Source organism: Salmo salar, chromosome 06 (genome assembly GCF_965601325.2).
Source record: "Salmo salar chromosome 06, fSalSal1, whole genome shotgun sequence".
Lineage (NCBI taxonomy): Eukaryota > Metazoa > Chordata > Actinopteri > Salmoniformes > Salmonidae > Salmo > Salmo salar.
Window position 1 is genome coordinate 45,487,410 of NC_138296.1, and position 14,100 is coordinate 45,501,509.

The following is a 14,100-nucleotide window of genomic DNA, read 5'->3' on the forward strand; positions in this document are numbered from 1 at the left end:
TGGAGACACTTATCTCCCTCACTAGTTTTAAGCACCAGCTGTCAGAGCAGCTCACAGATCACTGCACCTGTACATAGCCCATCTGTAAATAGCCCAAACAACTACCTCATCCCCTACTGTATTTATTTATTTAACTTGCTCCTTTGTACCCCAGTATTTCTACTTTGCACATTCATCTACTGCACATCTACCATTCCAGTGTTTAATTGCTATATTGTATTTACTTTGCCACCATGGCCTATTTATTGCCTTACCTCCCTTATCCCACCTCATTTGCACACATTGTATATAGACTTGTTTTTCTACTGTATTATTGACTGTATGTTTGTTTACTCCATGTGTAACTCTGTGTTGTTGTATGTGTCGAACTGCTTTGCTTTATCTTGACCAGGTCGCAGTTGTAAATGAGAACTTGTTCTCAACTTGCCTACCTGGTTAAATAAAGGTGAAATAAAATAAAAAAAAATAAAATAAAATAGGATGCATATTTAGGAATATTTTTATTCTGTACAGGCTCTGTCATTTAGGTTAGTATTGTGGAGTAACTACAATGTTGTTGATCTATCCTCGGTTTTCTCCTATCACAACCATTAAACTCTGTAACTGTTTTAAAGTCACCATTGGCCTCATGTTGAAATCCCAGAGCGGTTTCCTTCCTTTTTTGTCTGCCCATTTGCGGTGCATTGGAAAACCTCCCTGGTCTTTGTGGTTGAATCTGTGTTTGAAATTCAGATAATTGTATGTGTGGGGTACAGAGATGTGGTAGTCATTCAAAAATCATGTTAAACACTATTATTGCACACAGAGTGAGTCCATGCAACATATTATGTGACTTGTTATGCACATGAATTTACTTTGTCTTTTCATAACAAAGGGGTTGCACACTTATTGACTCAAGAGATTTCAGCTTTTCATTTGTATTAAATTTGTAACAATGTCTAAAAATATAATTGCACTTTCACGTTATGGTGTATTGTGTGTAGGCCAGTGCCACAAAATCAAAATTTTATCCAGTTTAAATTCAGGCTGAAACAGAATAACATTTGTAAAAAGTCAAGGGGTGTGAATACTTTCTGACGGCACTGTAAATGCCAGGGCCGATTTCTGGTCCTAGACCGCCCCTGCGTGCTTGTGTGTGTGTGCCTGCAAGTGGATTTGGGCACTCTTCCAGACTCTGTGTCAACATTGTCCCAACATGGTCCCATGGTGCTTGGTGAGTGGGGTTGGAACTAGGAGGCGAGGGTATTCAGCAGAAGTGCAGATGTGACACATCGCTTTCCCAGCACTTTTCAGTCCAGCAGGAGACATAATGGCTTGTGATTGGCCTTGTAGGCTGTTTGTCTAACTGTGTGGGAGCTGGCGGTTCTACATTAGACAGATACTTTTCTCAGACGTCACATTATGTTGATGTCAGGCCCGGAATATAAACTGAAAAAAATCAAAGATCTCCAGTCAGACTGAATCAAAATGAAATTTTGTCAACTGTGTCTACTCATCAGGAGGCCACATTCTCTTCCTTCAGCATGTGTCTGTTGATGTCTATTTAGTGAAACACTTGATGTACACGCAGGGATCTATTTGTCTGATGATGGGTAGTCTGTTAGAGGTCCTTTCGGGGATGTCATCATAAACCAATAGTAGAAAAGCACTGTTTCATAAATAACACATTTGTGTTTTTCTAGACTTTTGTGAAGGATGTTTCTGAGAGTTCCAGTCTGGTATCCCCATCAATGTACTGCATGTCTCCCTGATGCCTGTCTCTTCAGTATAGAAGCACCATATCACCAGAACAAGACAAGACTGACATGGACTCTTGGGATGTTGTTCTATTGTCCTCTTACTCTCACAGTCGGGTTCCCGTTTGATTTTGATTGGTGGAGAGCAGGGGGCTGTACGGTCCTATCAGAAGGATTACAGTCATAAAGGCTGATGCTGTGTCACTATTCCAGGGACCCATGCAGCAGACGGGTCAGATATGTCACTTCTTCTCATGTCAGCTATGTCATATTTGTTTGGAAGTTGTTAATTTGGTGACAGTTGAGTTTCAGGTTGGTATGAGAACATTTCGATCCTTCAGGGAAGCCTTGATTGACTGTCAGAGAGGCCCCACTGGTATAAAGCCAATAGAGGGGATTTCCTATTTGCAATCTTTCCGAAATGCATTTTTGATTCCATCTATGATCCGATATAAGTAGAATCTCAGAAAACTCATAATTTCACCACAATTCTAAGAACTTCAACTCTAAGAAACTTAAACTCTCTCTAATCCTTCCATTTGTCAGTCAGTTCATTAGTGAGTAAACAGCTGAGGTGGCAAGGGAATATTACAGTGTAAAAATGGAAAGATTCAGTTAGTGTACTTGTTTGTTCAATTTCCTGAAATAAGTGCTCCCCAGAGATAAGGGCCAGTGGGACACAGAGCAGAGCGGAGCTGAGAGCAGCAGCTGGTTCTACACTGAGGTCACAGTCCACATGAATGGAATCTCATGAACCCATGTTCTTGAACCACAACATGTGGGGACCGCTGCTTTCAAACAGTAACAAAAGTATTTTCTGACTGAATTGGCATTAAAGAAGCTATGTTAACATTATGTATTTGGGGAAAGCAAGGGAATGGGAAAGGAGTAACACCAGTGCTTTCCAGGGGATTAATTCCGGTTGGTTCTCTGCCCCAGGACGATAAAAAAAACAAGAGTATCCAGCCGGTAATTGAGGGATCCCCAGTGGCTGGAGACACAGTGAAAATATCTGCTCTGGACTGGCAGGGTACAGTAATGATAGTACAATACAGGAGGAATAATATGTGCTAAAGGTTACTGGTGGCGCATTATTGTGTTCAGACACCTTGACTGTTTCCACATTTTGTTACATAACAGCCTTATTCTAAAATTGATTAAATTGTTTTTCCCTCTCAATTTACACACAACACCCCATAATGACAAAGCAGAAACAAGTTCATTAAAAATAAAAAAAACTGAAATATCACATTTACAGAAGTATTCAGACCCTTTACTCAGTACTTTGTTGAATCACCTTTAGCAGCGATTACAGCCTCAAGTCTTCTTGGGTATGACGCTACAAGCTTGGCACACCTGTATTTGGGGAGTTTCTCCCATTCTTCCCTGCCGATCCTCTCAAACTCTGTCCGGTTGGATGGAGAGCGTTGCTGCACAGCTATTTTCAGGTCTCTCCAGAGATGTTCGATCCTGCATTGTCTTGGCTGTGTGCTTAGGTTCATTGTCCTATTGGAAGGTGAACCTTCGCCCCAGTCTGAGTTCCTGAGTGCTCTGGAGAAGGTTTTCATCAAGGATCTCTCTGTACTTTGCTCCTTTAATATTTCCCTCGATCCAGATTAGTCTCCCAGTCCTACCGCTGAAAAACATCCCCACAGCATGATGCTGCCACCACCATGCTTTACCGTAGGGATGGTGCCAGGTTTCCTACAGACGTGACACTTGGCATTCAGGCCAAAGAGTTCAATCTTGATTTCATCAGACCAGTGAATCTTGTTTCTCAAGGTCAGAGTCCTTTGGGTGCCTTTTGGCAAACTCCAAGCAGGCAGTCATGTGCCTTTTACTGAGGAGTGGCTTCTGTTTGGCCACTCTACAATAAAGGCCTGATTGGTAGAGTGCTGCAGAGATTGTTATCTTTCTGGATGGTTCTCCCATCTCCACAGGGGAACTCTGGAACTTGGTTAGAGTGACCATTGGGTTCTTGGTCATCTCCCTGACCAAGGCCCTTCTCCCCTGATTGCTCAGTTCCAGCTCTAGGAAGAGTCTTGATGGTTCCAAACGTCTTCCATTTAAGAATGATGGAGGCCATTGTGATCTTGGGGAGTTCAATCTTGGTTCAATCAGACCTTTTTTGGTAGCCTTCCCCAGATCTGTGCCTAGAAACAGTTCCTTCGACCTCATGGCTTGGTTTTTGCTCTGATATGCACTGTCAACTGTGGGACGTCATATAGACAGGTGTGTGCCTTTCCAAATTATATCCAATCAATTAAATTTACTGCAGGTGGACACCAATCAAGTTGTAGTAACATCTCAAGTATGATCAATGGAAACAGGATGCACCTGAGCTCAATTTCGACTCTCATAGCAAACGGTCTGAATACTTGCAAAAACCAGCCTCAATGTTAAGACATTTTCACACAGCCTTCCGTACATAGTTAATGCTATTTGTAGTGGCATAAGTGTCACGCCCTGACCTTAGATTGCCGTTTATTTTCCCTTTTTTTGGGTTAGGTCAGGGTGTGATGTGGGGTGGGCATTCTATGTTTTCTATTTCTTTGTGTTGAGCCGAGTATGGTTCCTAATCAGAGGCAGCTGTCTATCGTTGTCTCTGATTAGGAATCATACTTAGGCAGCCCTTTTCCCTCCTTCTGTGTGGGATCTTGTTTTTTGTATTGCTCAGTGAAGCATGCAGAACGTGATGTTCGTTTTTCCTTTGGTTATTGTTTTGGCTAGTGTTCTGAGAATAATAAATTATCATGAGCACTCACCACGCTGCACCTTGGTCTACTCCTTTTGACGAGCGTTACAATAAGAGTCCGTTAATGTCTATCTTTGAAGTCTAGCAAAATACATTGAAATGGTGTGGAAAGCATATTGGAGTGAGGTCGACGAAATGTAGCTAAGGGATAATCAACTAGGGGCTATGCGTTCTATGGAAAATAATGAACGAGGTGGAAGGTGTGTTCCACGACACGCTAGGTGAGTGGAACTGACCTTCCACAGAGTTGCATTATTTTCCAGGGAACTCATAGAGCCCCGAGTTGATTATCCCCTTTATACCATTATAAGGTTTCAGGTAAGACCCAAGTGCAGACTGTGTTGAAGTAACAATGTTTATTGCAACAACAGGGGCAGGCAAACGACAGGTCAAGACAGGCAGGGGTCTATAATCCAGAGTAGTGGGGCCAAGGTACAGGCAGGCCCAGGGTCAGGTCAGGCAAGGGTCAAAACCAAGAGGACGAGAAAAAGAGAGACTGGGGAAAAAGCAGGAGCTGAGACAAAACGCTGGTTGACTTGAACAAACAAGACAAACTGGCACAGACAGACAGAAAACACAGGTATAAATACCCAGGGGATAAGTGGGGAAGATGGGCGACACGTGGAGCAGGGTGGAGACAAGCACAAGGACAGGTGAAACAGATCAGGGCGTGACAACCATGGCTATAATTTAAGACATTTGACGCTAGAAATGTGTTCAACATCCACTAAAGTAGCTAGCAAGTTTACTAGATAGCTACAGTTTGCCGTGGTAACCAAACAAACAGACTTGCTAGTTTAGCTAATAAAACCATTAGTCCGAGCTTACCATTATGAAAATCGAATAAAAAATATGACAATGTTTTCAATTTGACATTTGCTTTCAAAAGCAGTTCAAACATAGAACATGTAAGAATGAATAACCAATGAATTCTACCTTCCAAATATACCTTGCATTATAGGGAAATAATTCAAGCTCTAGAATGCCAGTAACCATGAAAACTCTTTATGAAAGGGGACTCCCCAGAAATGTTTATGGGTGTCATCACTTCCCTGGTCTTCTTCTGTTCCCCCTCCTGTGTTTTGTCCTTTGCTCTGAGTCTGAACCCTGTATGGGGTCTTCAGAAGCACCCTGCCCCAGTCCTGATGGTCCAGAGACGTTGATGTTGGGCCCAGCCCAAGGCTTCTGGGTCTGGGAGGTTGTGTTGTGTTGTACCAGTGTGGGCATGGCACTACCCAGAGAGCCAACCGGGAGACTGAAGCCTGAGACTGAGGCTGAGGCCCAGGCCATCTTTGAGCTACATCCAGGACTGTCAAATGGTACAAAGAACCAGAATGGAAAAGATCTCTCTTTGAAGGGTTATGTAACATCAGTGTATTAATGTTATTAATAAAACATACTGTGCCAGGTCACTTTCAAGCACTGGACTAACACTGAACTAATGACACTCACTAGATCATTTTCACATTTGTTTTCAATTAGGTGCAAAGACAATTGCGTGCTCCAGCATCATTACTTAGTTAGTTGGACATGCTGTGTAAGAACCCTTTATTGTTATTTTATGTTTACAGGATCATTGAAACACTGTTTTTCTTTCCCAAAATGTATTTTGAAATTATGAAACAAAAAGTGTTTATATAGAAGTAGGGTCGTTCCAGGAAATGAGTCCCTTCTGGTGACCTAATGAGACTCTTAAGGAAACGTTCTCTAAAGTTGTGGGAACGTTTGTTGTTAGCTGGGTTTTGGGTAGTCTAACTTGGTGAAGAAATTTTTTTTTTATTTCACCTAATTTTAACATTCTGTCATGAATAGCACATGTTCAACTTAATAAAAAATGTGTTTTCCCATTTTAAGAGTTTGAATAAAAAATGACTAGTCAGTGCCAAATAAAGTATCAGGGTTGACTGCAAGAGGGTATACCATTTAATCTTAAATTAGCCATTCCTCCTTGTGACAGGAGCAATGGAAGCTTGTTGGGTGAAACAGAGAAGGGCACTTGAACGCAAATATCACAAAAAAAATAAAAATTGTAAAATAAATTCTAGCCTGTTCCCATGTTATGCTCGACCCACTCAGTTTTCCATCACAAAACACCAGAAAATTGCCAAAAAGAGTAGAAGCAGCTCTGCTTTTACACTATGATTTGACTATTAGATATTCAATGTTTCGTTTAAAAAAAAAAAACATTTTTAAAAGGAATAGTTTCACCATATTAAAACGAGAGTTCAGTTCACAGGGTTGACCTTAAAATGACGAACAGGCTTTTTTTTAAATCATATGAAATAAATAATAATCTTCAGAAATGACTTGGTGAAAGCAACAAAAAAGCTAGGGCTTTACAATGAAGGTAAAAAATATGTTGGTGTTAAGTGCGTTAGAATCTTTCTTGACGTCACAGAGGGTGCACAGAGGGAGATATACAAATTCTGGTACTTTAGCAAGTCTTTATTCATATTAAAAATCTGATATATTGAATTTTCCATGTGGTCTATATTAATGGGCACTTCATTTAATATAACAGTCTTTTAAAATACAATATTGGTGGACAATTTCTACTTAAAATATCAATGAGACAAAAAAGGGACTCATTTCATGGAACGACCCTGTACCACATTGAATGTATTATACATGATGTCATAATGAGATATAACACATTTAATCATCATTGATATTAAATATGTTTATGACTGTAACAGTCCAGCTGAAGATTGTCGAATCCAGGAGGTATTAGATTGACATGACCATACATTCAGTTAACTCTTAAAGGCTTGCATGTGATCATTTTGGCTATAGTCAGGAAGGTGAGTCATATTAGGCACTGCACTGTAGTTGGGAAGGCCTCATCTAAATCTTTCATGTTCTAAAATACTTTGTATTTAACCACCAAAATGGCTTCTCAGTTAAAGTCCAACAAAACAAAAACATTCTCTAGATTCTAGCTGGAACACTTGTGACGATAAATACATAATTGTAAATCTATACAGTATATATGCATATTTCATGTATTTATACCCATTTTGGGTACAGTACAAATCATTTGATTGCAGATCAACCTGTTCTGCAGACTCTCACAATGAAAATCTACAAACGGCTGCTGGGGAGATTAAACGTCCCAGCCTTCACCTTGCTCCTCCACTGTGACCAGACAGCTGACACATAAAACATGCCCCTGTGCTGAATACCAGAGTGTTCAGGGCCAGTCGGGGCCATCCGATCTGGCATGTAGCAAAGACTGGGTAAGACTCCTGAGAGAGTCTACAGGAGGGCCCTATGTCCCTGTTGTGTCTGTCCTAGCTGTAGGTACATTTCCGGTAAAGGGGTGGGGCCTACCTGGCGGTGGGTGTACACTCTCCCAGGTGTATCCTGAGCACGCCCTGGGTGTGGAGTCTTAGCAGGTGGTCGAACTCAGCAGGCATGGCGTGCACCGTCTTCTTACTCTGCCTGTCGTCGTAGTAGTGGTTGGTGAGGTTCTGGTGTCGGTGGGGGTGTTTATTAAAGGGCCAGAACCCGTAGAGATGCACGTTGGCACACAGCTCCAGCGCCAGGCTAGCCACGATGAGTCCTGTGCTGAGGCGTACCGTTCGCAGGCCCTGGCCCTGCCAGAAGCGCGCCAGACTCTGTAGGTACTCTGGGTTGAGGAAGACGGGCCGCGAAGGGCTGTCAAAGTCCTGGATGGTGTAGAGGGCCCGCAGAGACACGGGTGTGTTGTGGCCGTACGAGAAGGCTGGCAGGAGCATCAGGGAGTCGCCATAGCTACGCAGGCTCTCCACGAAGGGCCGACGACGCTCCTGCAGGCCCCCATATCTGAGAGAGGATGGGATGGAGAGAAAAAAGAGAGAGGTGAAGAACAGCTGGAGGAGATCAATTTGACCAGCACTAGAATATATGATCAGATCATTTCTCAATCCACCATAAAACACCAGATGATAAGCAGTATGAGAAGCCCAATGTACCCCCAAACTCACTTCTCCATGAGGATGCTGGGATTAGCTGTCACCAGGTCTGTCTTGTTGCCCACGTCTCTCTCATAGCCGTTCTCCAGAGGAGGGAGGTTACACCTCAGAGAGGGAGACATAGAGGGAAGTAGTCAGTGAATTTGTGTCTAACAATGTTTGAGAGGAAAAGGTCATTATTGTGGAGTAAGTTTTCTGTCTCACACCTGATAACAAACTGGGCGGAGTCGATTTTCTCTCCACAGCTGCTATTAGCTAGGATTCCCCCATTCCCAACGACAGAACACGTATCCCATGTCGTATTCACAAAAGGATTCTCCTGTAGGCAACACAACATGTGTCATGTCACTCGCTTTCTTAAACACACACTCACACACACTATTCATTGAGGTGACACTCTGGACCAGAGCAACAAACCTTAGCGAAGGTGCTGAACAGTTCAGGGGTCACCTGAAGAGGCTTCCTCTTCTCTCCATCGTACACAACCTTTGACCCCAGAGGAGTGTTAGCCTGTGTCACCATAGCCTTGGTGAGTCCATGACATCTGTTACTCAGAAGAGACCTGAGAACACAACAATAACCTTTTGATTATAAGATAAAGACAGTATTAAAAGCGTACTGTAAATGAATCGTACGTCATGCACACATTTCTCTTGTTTTGAAACAGACTGGTTGATAGGTTAGGTATAAAAAGCTACTGGAGATAAATTGAAGAAAATATCAGATACAGGAATACATAAACAAGGCCTCATCGTCTTGTCTTGATATAAATATACAAATTGGAAAGGGATGTTTATAGAAAAATATTGTCTTTTAGAATATCCGCTCTGAGTGTCCTTCCTTTCAAGTGTTTATTCATTTACAAAGCTCCTTGCAGTTCTCTTTGGTGTTGTTTGGTGTTGTTGAAGTCTCTGTATACTCAGAGAGAGCTTTACTAAGCCAGTGTTAGCCTGCGGAGACAGGACAGCTGAGAAGAGAAATACCCACTGACTGACTGACGGATGCAACAATCACACGACTCTGACCTCTGCTACTGCTGCTACTAACAGCATGAAGAAGTAAACGCTAACATTTCACAGGTCGCTTCTCCTGCTTTTAAGCACACTTCCACCTGCTTTTGTTTCTCATTCTGCTAAGGTAGAAAGGAAACATCCCTTTTGTTATAGTTTTTGACCCTCACAACGTGGTCTTTGGCTCATCTTGGCTGGCTTTTAGTGGGGTTCAGAGTCTGGGTTTATTGTGTGCTTATATTTCACCTGAAATTTCTGAACTTGTCCTCCTGCTTCTTCCAGCTGTGAGAGTAGCGCTCCACCACTTTTTCAGTGACTGTATCCCTTTGACACACACACACAGACACACACACGCACACACAAACATAGAACATGCAGTTATGAACCATATAATGAAGTTAATAACAGTAGAGAGACAGATGAGGTGGTTGTTGAGCAGAGAGGATTGTGGGTTGCCAGGGCGTGTGTCTAGTCTCACCTGCAGCCCTTGCATGTTCTGGAGGGGACTGGCCCAGAGTTCATAATATTACTTTTGTGGCGGAGTCTGCCAGGTTGGACATTACTATGTACACCCACAGGGAGAGAGAAAGACAGAGAGAATACGAGGATGAGTAGATCTCTGTTTGAACCCAGTACACCACTTATCTTGTCAACCCTTGTATAGCTGCATTGTTTGCTGTTGTATTACAGTGTATTGTTTGAGTTTATCATGTTACCTTCGCTGAATGAATTGTGTTGATGTGATCATTTACAGTGTGTTTACGTTAAATCAATAGCTGAATGTTGTGCGTACTGTAACAATAACCTGGTGAGCGAAAGGGTTATCCAAGCCAAAACAGAACACACTGGGCAGCCATTTTACCTTATCCCTCTGAGTCTAGGGTGTTTTACTGATTATCTAACAGGAAACCCTGAATGCTTCGAAGTGGTTTCACAGCAGCATTAAACAACCGCAAATGAACGGAAAGACAGGGGACTGTTCATATTTAGATCTGATAAGAAATCCAAGGGCAAGCCTGGATTTACTGTATACAGATAATCCCCCTTGAAGTATGGGTTTCCCCACTCCAGAACGCGACACTCTTGTGGACAGTTATTTATGGCGGGATAATTGTCATATCCTGCAGATGATGAATGTCAAACAACACTTAGTTCTATGATTCATCTGAGAGTCTAGAGTCACATTCAGACAGATACCAATTAGACAGTTAGTTTTATCGAGACATGGCTGGAAGAAAAGAAAAAAAGGCTCTCAAGTTTCACTGTCACAGAAGGGCAGACACTAAGCGAAAACAGTGTTCATCAGGCGTGTTTCGGTAACAGCGCGAGAAGGCATTTTACAGTGACTTTTCAATCTCGATCTCTTGTACAAATGTTCTGTTCCCCTTTCACTTACTTATCTTCCTCTGTCTACAGGCAACTTATTAATTTCCCACAGAAAATAGATCACTATTTAAAATCAATATCTAACTGAGCACACCTACAAGCACATGCTAGGTTTGTATGTTTTTAGAAACAACTGGTCAAGGGGAGAAAAGATCTGCTATAATGTTTTTGTTTGAGTATGATATTTCAAAATTCACCAATGTTTAACCATCCAGGTGCCTTTGCAACACCTTCCACTTATTCTACCTACATTGTCAAATAAACAGTTGAGTTCGCTTCAACACAAGATGTAAAATTGGTACGGGTTGTTCGGAGTTCATTAATAGTGGTCTCGTATGAAATCCATCAGCTCTGCTGGGGCACAAACAAACGTTTCTCTCTCTCCCTCTCTTTTCCACCACCTAATCATGGTGTTTCAGTGGTTTAGTTAAGATACCCACAGTAACAAGCATTGAGAAAGCCAACCACTTCTCTGAGGAGAGAGAGAGAGAGAGAGAGAGAGAGAGAGAGAGAGAGAGAGAGAGAGAGAGAGAGAGAGAGAGAGAGAGAGAGAGAGAGAGAGAGAGAGAGAGAGACAGAGAGAGAGAGAGAGAGAGAGAGAGAGAGAGAGAAAGAGAGAAGGGGAGGTGGTGGAGGGGGGACCAGTGAACAGGCATAACCACCAACACCAAACATATAATATTTCACCCCCTGCACAACTCTTACCTTGTTCCACTAGAGCAGCTACTCACACCAACCGATGTGAAACAATCACACTATTAAAATCAGAAGTGTGGAGACTCACTCCCTTCCTCCCTTCCTCTCGGCATCTGTCTGGAGGATATGCAGCTAGCTACCACCAGCCAGACCTAATCCCCCCACCCTAGCCCGGGGCTAAAGGCTCCAACACCTGCCCAGTCAAGATGGAGGAAGTTAGGGAGAAGGGGTGTGAAAGGAGTGGGACTCACCGGTTGCTGAAGACGTACCAGACGAGTGCAGTCATGACAGTCCCCAGGATGGACAGGGTGAGCATAAAGGAGAACAGTCCCCTCATGCCTCTCTCGCCCTGCTACTTCCTCTGGCTGGCCCCCTCCTCTTCTTCTCTCTCTCTCCCTCTCTCCTATTGTCCTTCACTCAGCACTTCCACATTAGTTTGTTTCAGACCTTTCCCCTATTTCCTTTTCTTATTTTTACCTCCCCCTCCCTCCCTTGTTATTTGTCCCAGATTGTCCTTCACTGCTCACTCTCGCTCTTTCTGACTGTGGTTAATCTTTCTGTCTCACTCACTCCCCCCTCATTTTCCGCCCTCTCTTTCTCTCTCTCTCCCTCCCTCCCTCTCTCTCTGTCTGTCTCTCCCCCTCTGTCTCTTTCTCAGAGCGTTTCCAGGCACACTCTTCTATAAGCAGACTATCATATCTCTGTCTGTACCCTATAAAAATCTCTCATGTGTCTCTCTCATGCGCCTCTCTCCTTTCCTCTCTCCTTTCCCCCCTCTTTTCTCCCCCTCCGCTAGGCTCCTGTAGAACTACAATGTCAGTCTTTTGTCCGCACGCCCTCCTTTACGTAGATTGATGTGTCTTGTTTCCTTTCATCTCTCTTTCTGGCTTTCTCTTTCTCACTCCTTCATTGAGAGCACACCACGTTCTTACTTTCACTGTAGTCCCAGAGCTCAAGCTGTTGCTCTGTCTGCATTCTCCAACCCCACCCCTGAGCCCTAGACTTCTCTATGCTTTCCCCCTCCCTCCCTCCCTCCCTCTCTTCCTGTAATTTCCCTCTCCCCTCTTTTCTCCCCTCCTCTGCATGAAGAGCAGCCAGTAATATAATTCCATGGTACTGAATTAGCCCAGGGTCTGCCTCTTGACTTATGTGAGTGAGTGCGTATGAGTGTGTGTAGTGTATGTGTGTGTGTGTTGTGTGAGCGTCTGTGTGGCAGGGATTTATTTTTCCATTAGCCAATGATGGTCAGAGTAGGCTAGGAGAAAGGCCTATCGACCAATCAGATTTACGGTTTCCCTGTTCTCTATCTCGTGCCCTTCTTTGACTGTCCCGTTCCATATCTGGCTGGCTCTACAAGTTTACTTTCCGGGTGGTTTGCAGGCTCAAGCTCAACTTTGTTTACAGCATCAGGCATCAGTTCTAAGAAGCTATTAATTAATACAACTTTTCTCACCCTGTGAGACGATGAGAGAAAGAGAGAGAGAAATATATACTTTGTGTACAACGCAAAACTCAAAACAATGCATGCAGAGCAGAATTAGGCCTATACCTGGTAGTTATCAAAATGTAATTCTACAAACACCTAAAGGGAAGTGATGCCCACAAGCGCCACCACAAAGCCCTCACCTACAGAGAGATGAACCTAGAGAAGAGTCCCCTCAGCCAGCTGGTTCAGGCCAGCAACACAAGTAGACCCAACCAAATTATGAGAAAGCAAAAAGATAACTATTTAACACACTGGAAAGCATCAACCAAAAAACAGAGCAAATTGGAATGCTATCTTTTCCTAAACAGAGAGTACACAGTGGCAGAATAACTGACCACCGTGACTGACCCAAAATTAAGAAAATCCTTGACTTAGTAAGCATAGCCTTGCAATTGAGAGAGGTCGCCATAGGCAGACCTGGCTCCCAAGAGAAGACAGGATATGTGTACAATGCACACAAAATGAAGTGGAAACTGAGCTGTACTTCCTAACCTGCCAAATGTATGACCACATTAGAGACACATATTTCCAATAGACCACACAGACCCACAAAGAATTTGAAAATAAATCAAACATTGATCAACTCCCATATCTGTTAGGTGAAATACCACAATGTGCCATCACACGGCAAGATTTGTGGCCTGATGCCATGAGGAAAGGGCAACCAGAGGGGCACATTGTAAATACCACCAACATTTATCTGTTTATTTATCTTCCCCCACTATTTGTATTACAACTATTTGCACATTGCTAAAACACTGATAATATAACACTTGAAATGCCTTTATCTTTTTGAAACCTTTTTGAGGAAAGGGGTGGAGGAAAATGTTCAGGGTTTGGCTTTAGGAAAACCGTAGGCGCAATGAACAATGAACACCGAGCTTATTGAGGCCACACCTAAATCATTTGTATTATACAACATATATACAAAAGTATGTGGACACCCCTTCAAATTAGTGGATTTGGCTATTTTAGCCACACTCGTTGCTGACAGGTGTATCAAATCTAACACACAGCCATGCTATCTCCATAGACAAACATTGGCAGTATAATGGCCGTACTGAAGAGCTCAGTGACT

The 14,100-nt window shown here is 43.0% G+C and overlaps 1 protein-coding gene across 4 annotated transcripts; it reads right to left on the reverse strand.

Annotated features, from left to right (window-relative positions):
• Positions 1-4,832: 4,832 nt before the first annotated feature.
• Positions 4,833-12,544, reverse strand: LOC106607255 (alpha-N-acetylneuraminide alpha-2,8-sialyltransferase). 4 transcript variants are annotated; one of them, XM_014204039.3, is made up of 8 exons: positions 11,788-12,543; positions 9,933-10,016; positions 9,701-9,778; positions 8,862-9,006; positions 8,651-8,763; positions 8,457-8,549; positions 7,822-8,295; positions 4,833-5,800 (listed from the first exon to the last, which is right to left on the reverse strand). In XM_014204039.3, the coding sequence occupies exons 1-8, from the start codon at positions 11,871-11,873 to the stop codon at positions 5,536-5,538; spliced, it is 1,338 nt and encodes a 445-aa protein (XP_014059514.1). In that variant the 5' UTR covers positions 11,874-12,543; the 3' UTR covers positions 4,833-5,535. The 4 variants fall into 4 exon arrangements, with proteins under 4 accessions (XP_014059514.1, XP_014059516.1, XP_014059515.1 ...); XM_014204041.3 differs by lacking the exon at positions 11,788-12,543 and adding an exon at positions 11,546-11,694; XM_014204040.3 differs by lacking the exon at positions 9,933-10,016 and having other exon boundaries at positions 11,788-12,544.
• Positions 12,545-14,100: the final 1,556 nt, after the last annotated feature.

What these genes read in the sequence shown, in the direction of transcription:
- LOC106607255 (XM_014204039.3), bottom strand. Translation starts at nt 11,873, where the DNA reads ATGAGGGGACTGTTCTCCTTTATGCTCACCCTGTCCATCCTGGGGACT. An exon ending in GACAAGTTCAGAAATTTCAG is followed by an intron (nt 9,007 to 9,700) that starts GTGAAATATAAG and finishes TTGTGTTCTCAG; the next exon opens with GTCTCTTCTGAGTAACAGAT. An exon ending in TGTTCAGCACCTTCGCTAAG is followed by an intron (nt 8,764 to 8,861) that starts GTTTGTTGCTCT and finishes TGTTGCCTACAG; the next exon opens with GAGAATCCTTTTGTGAATAC.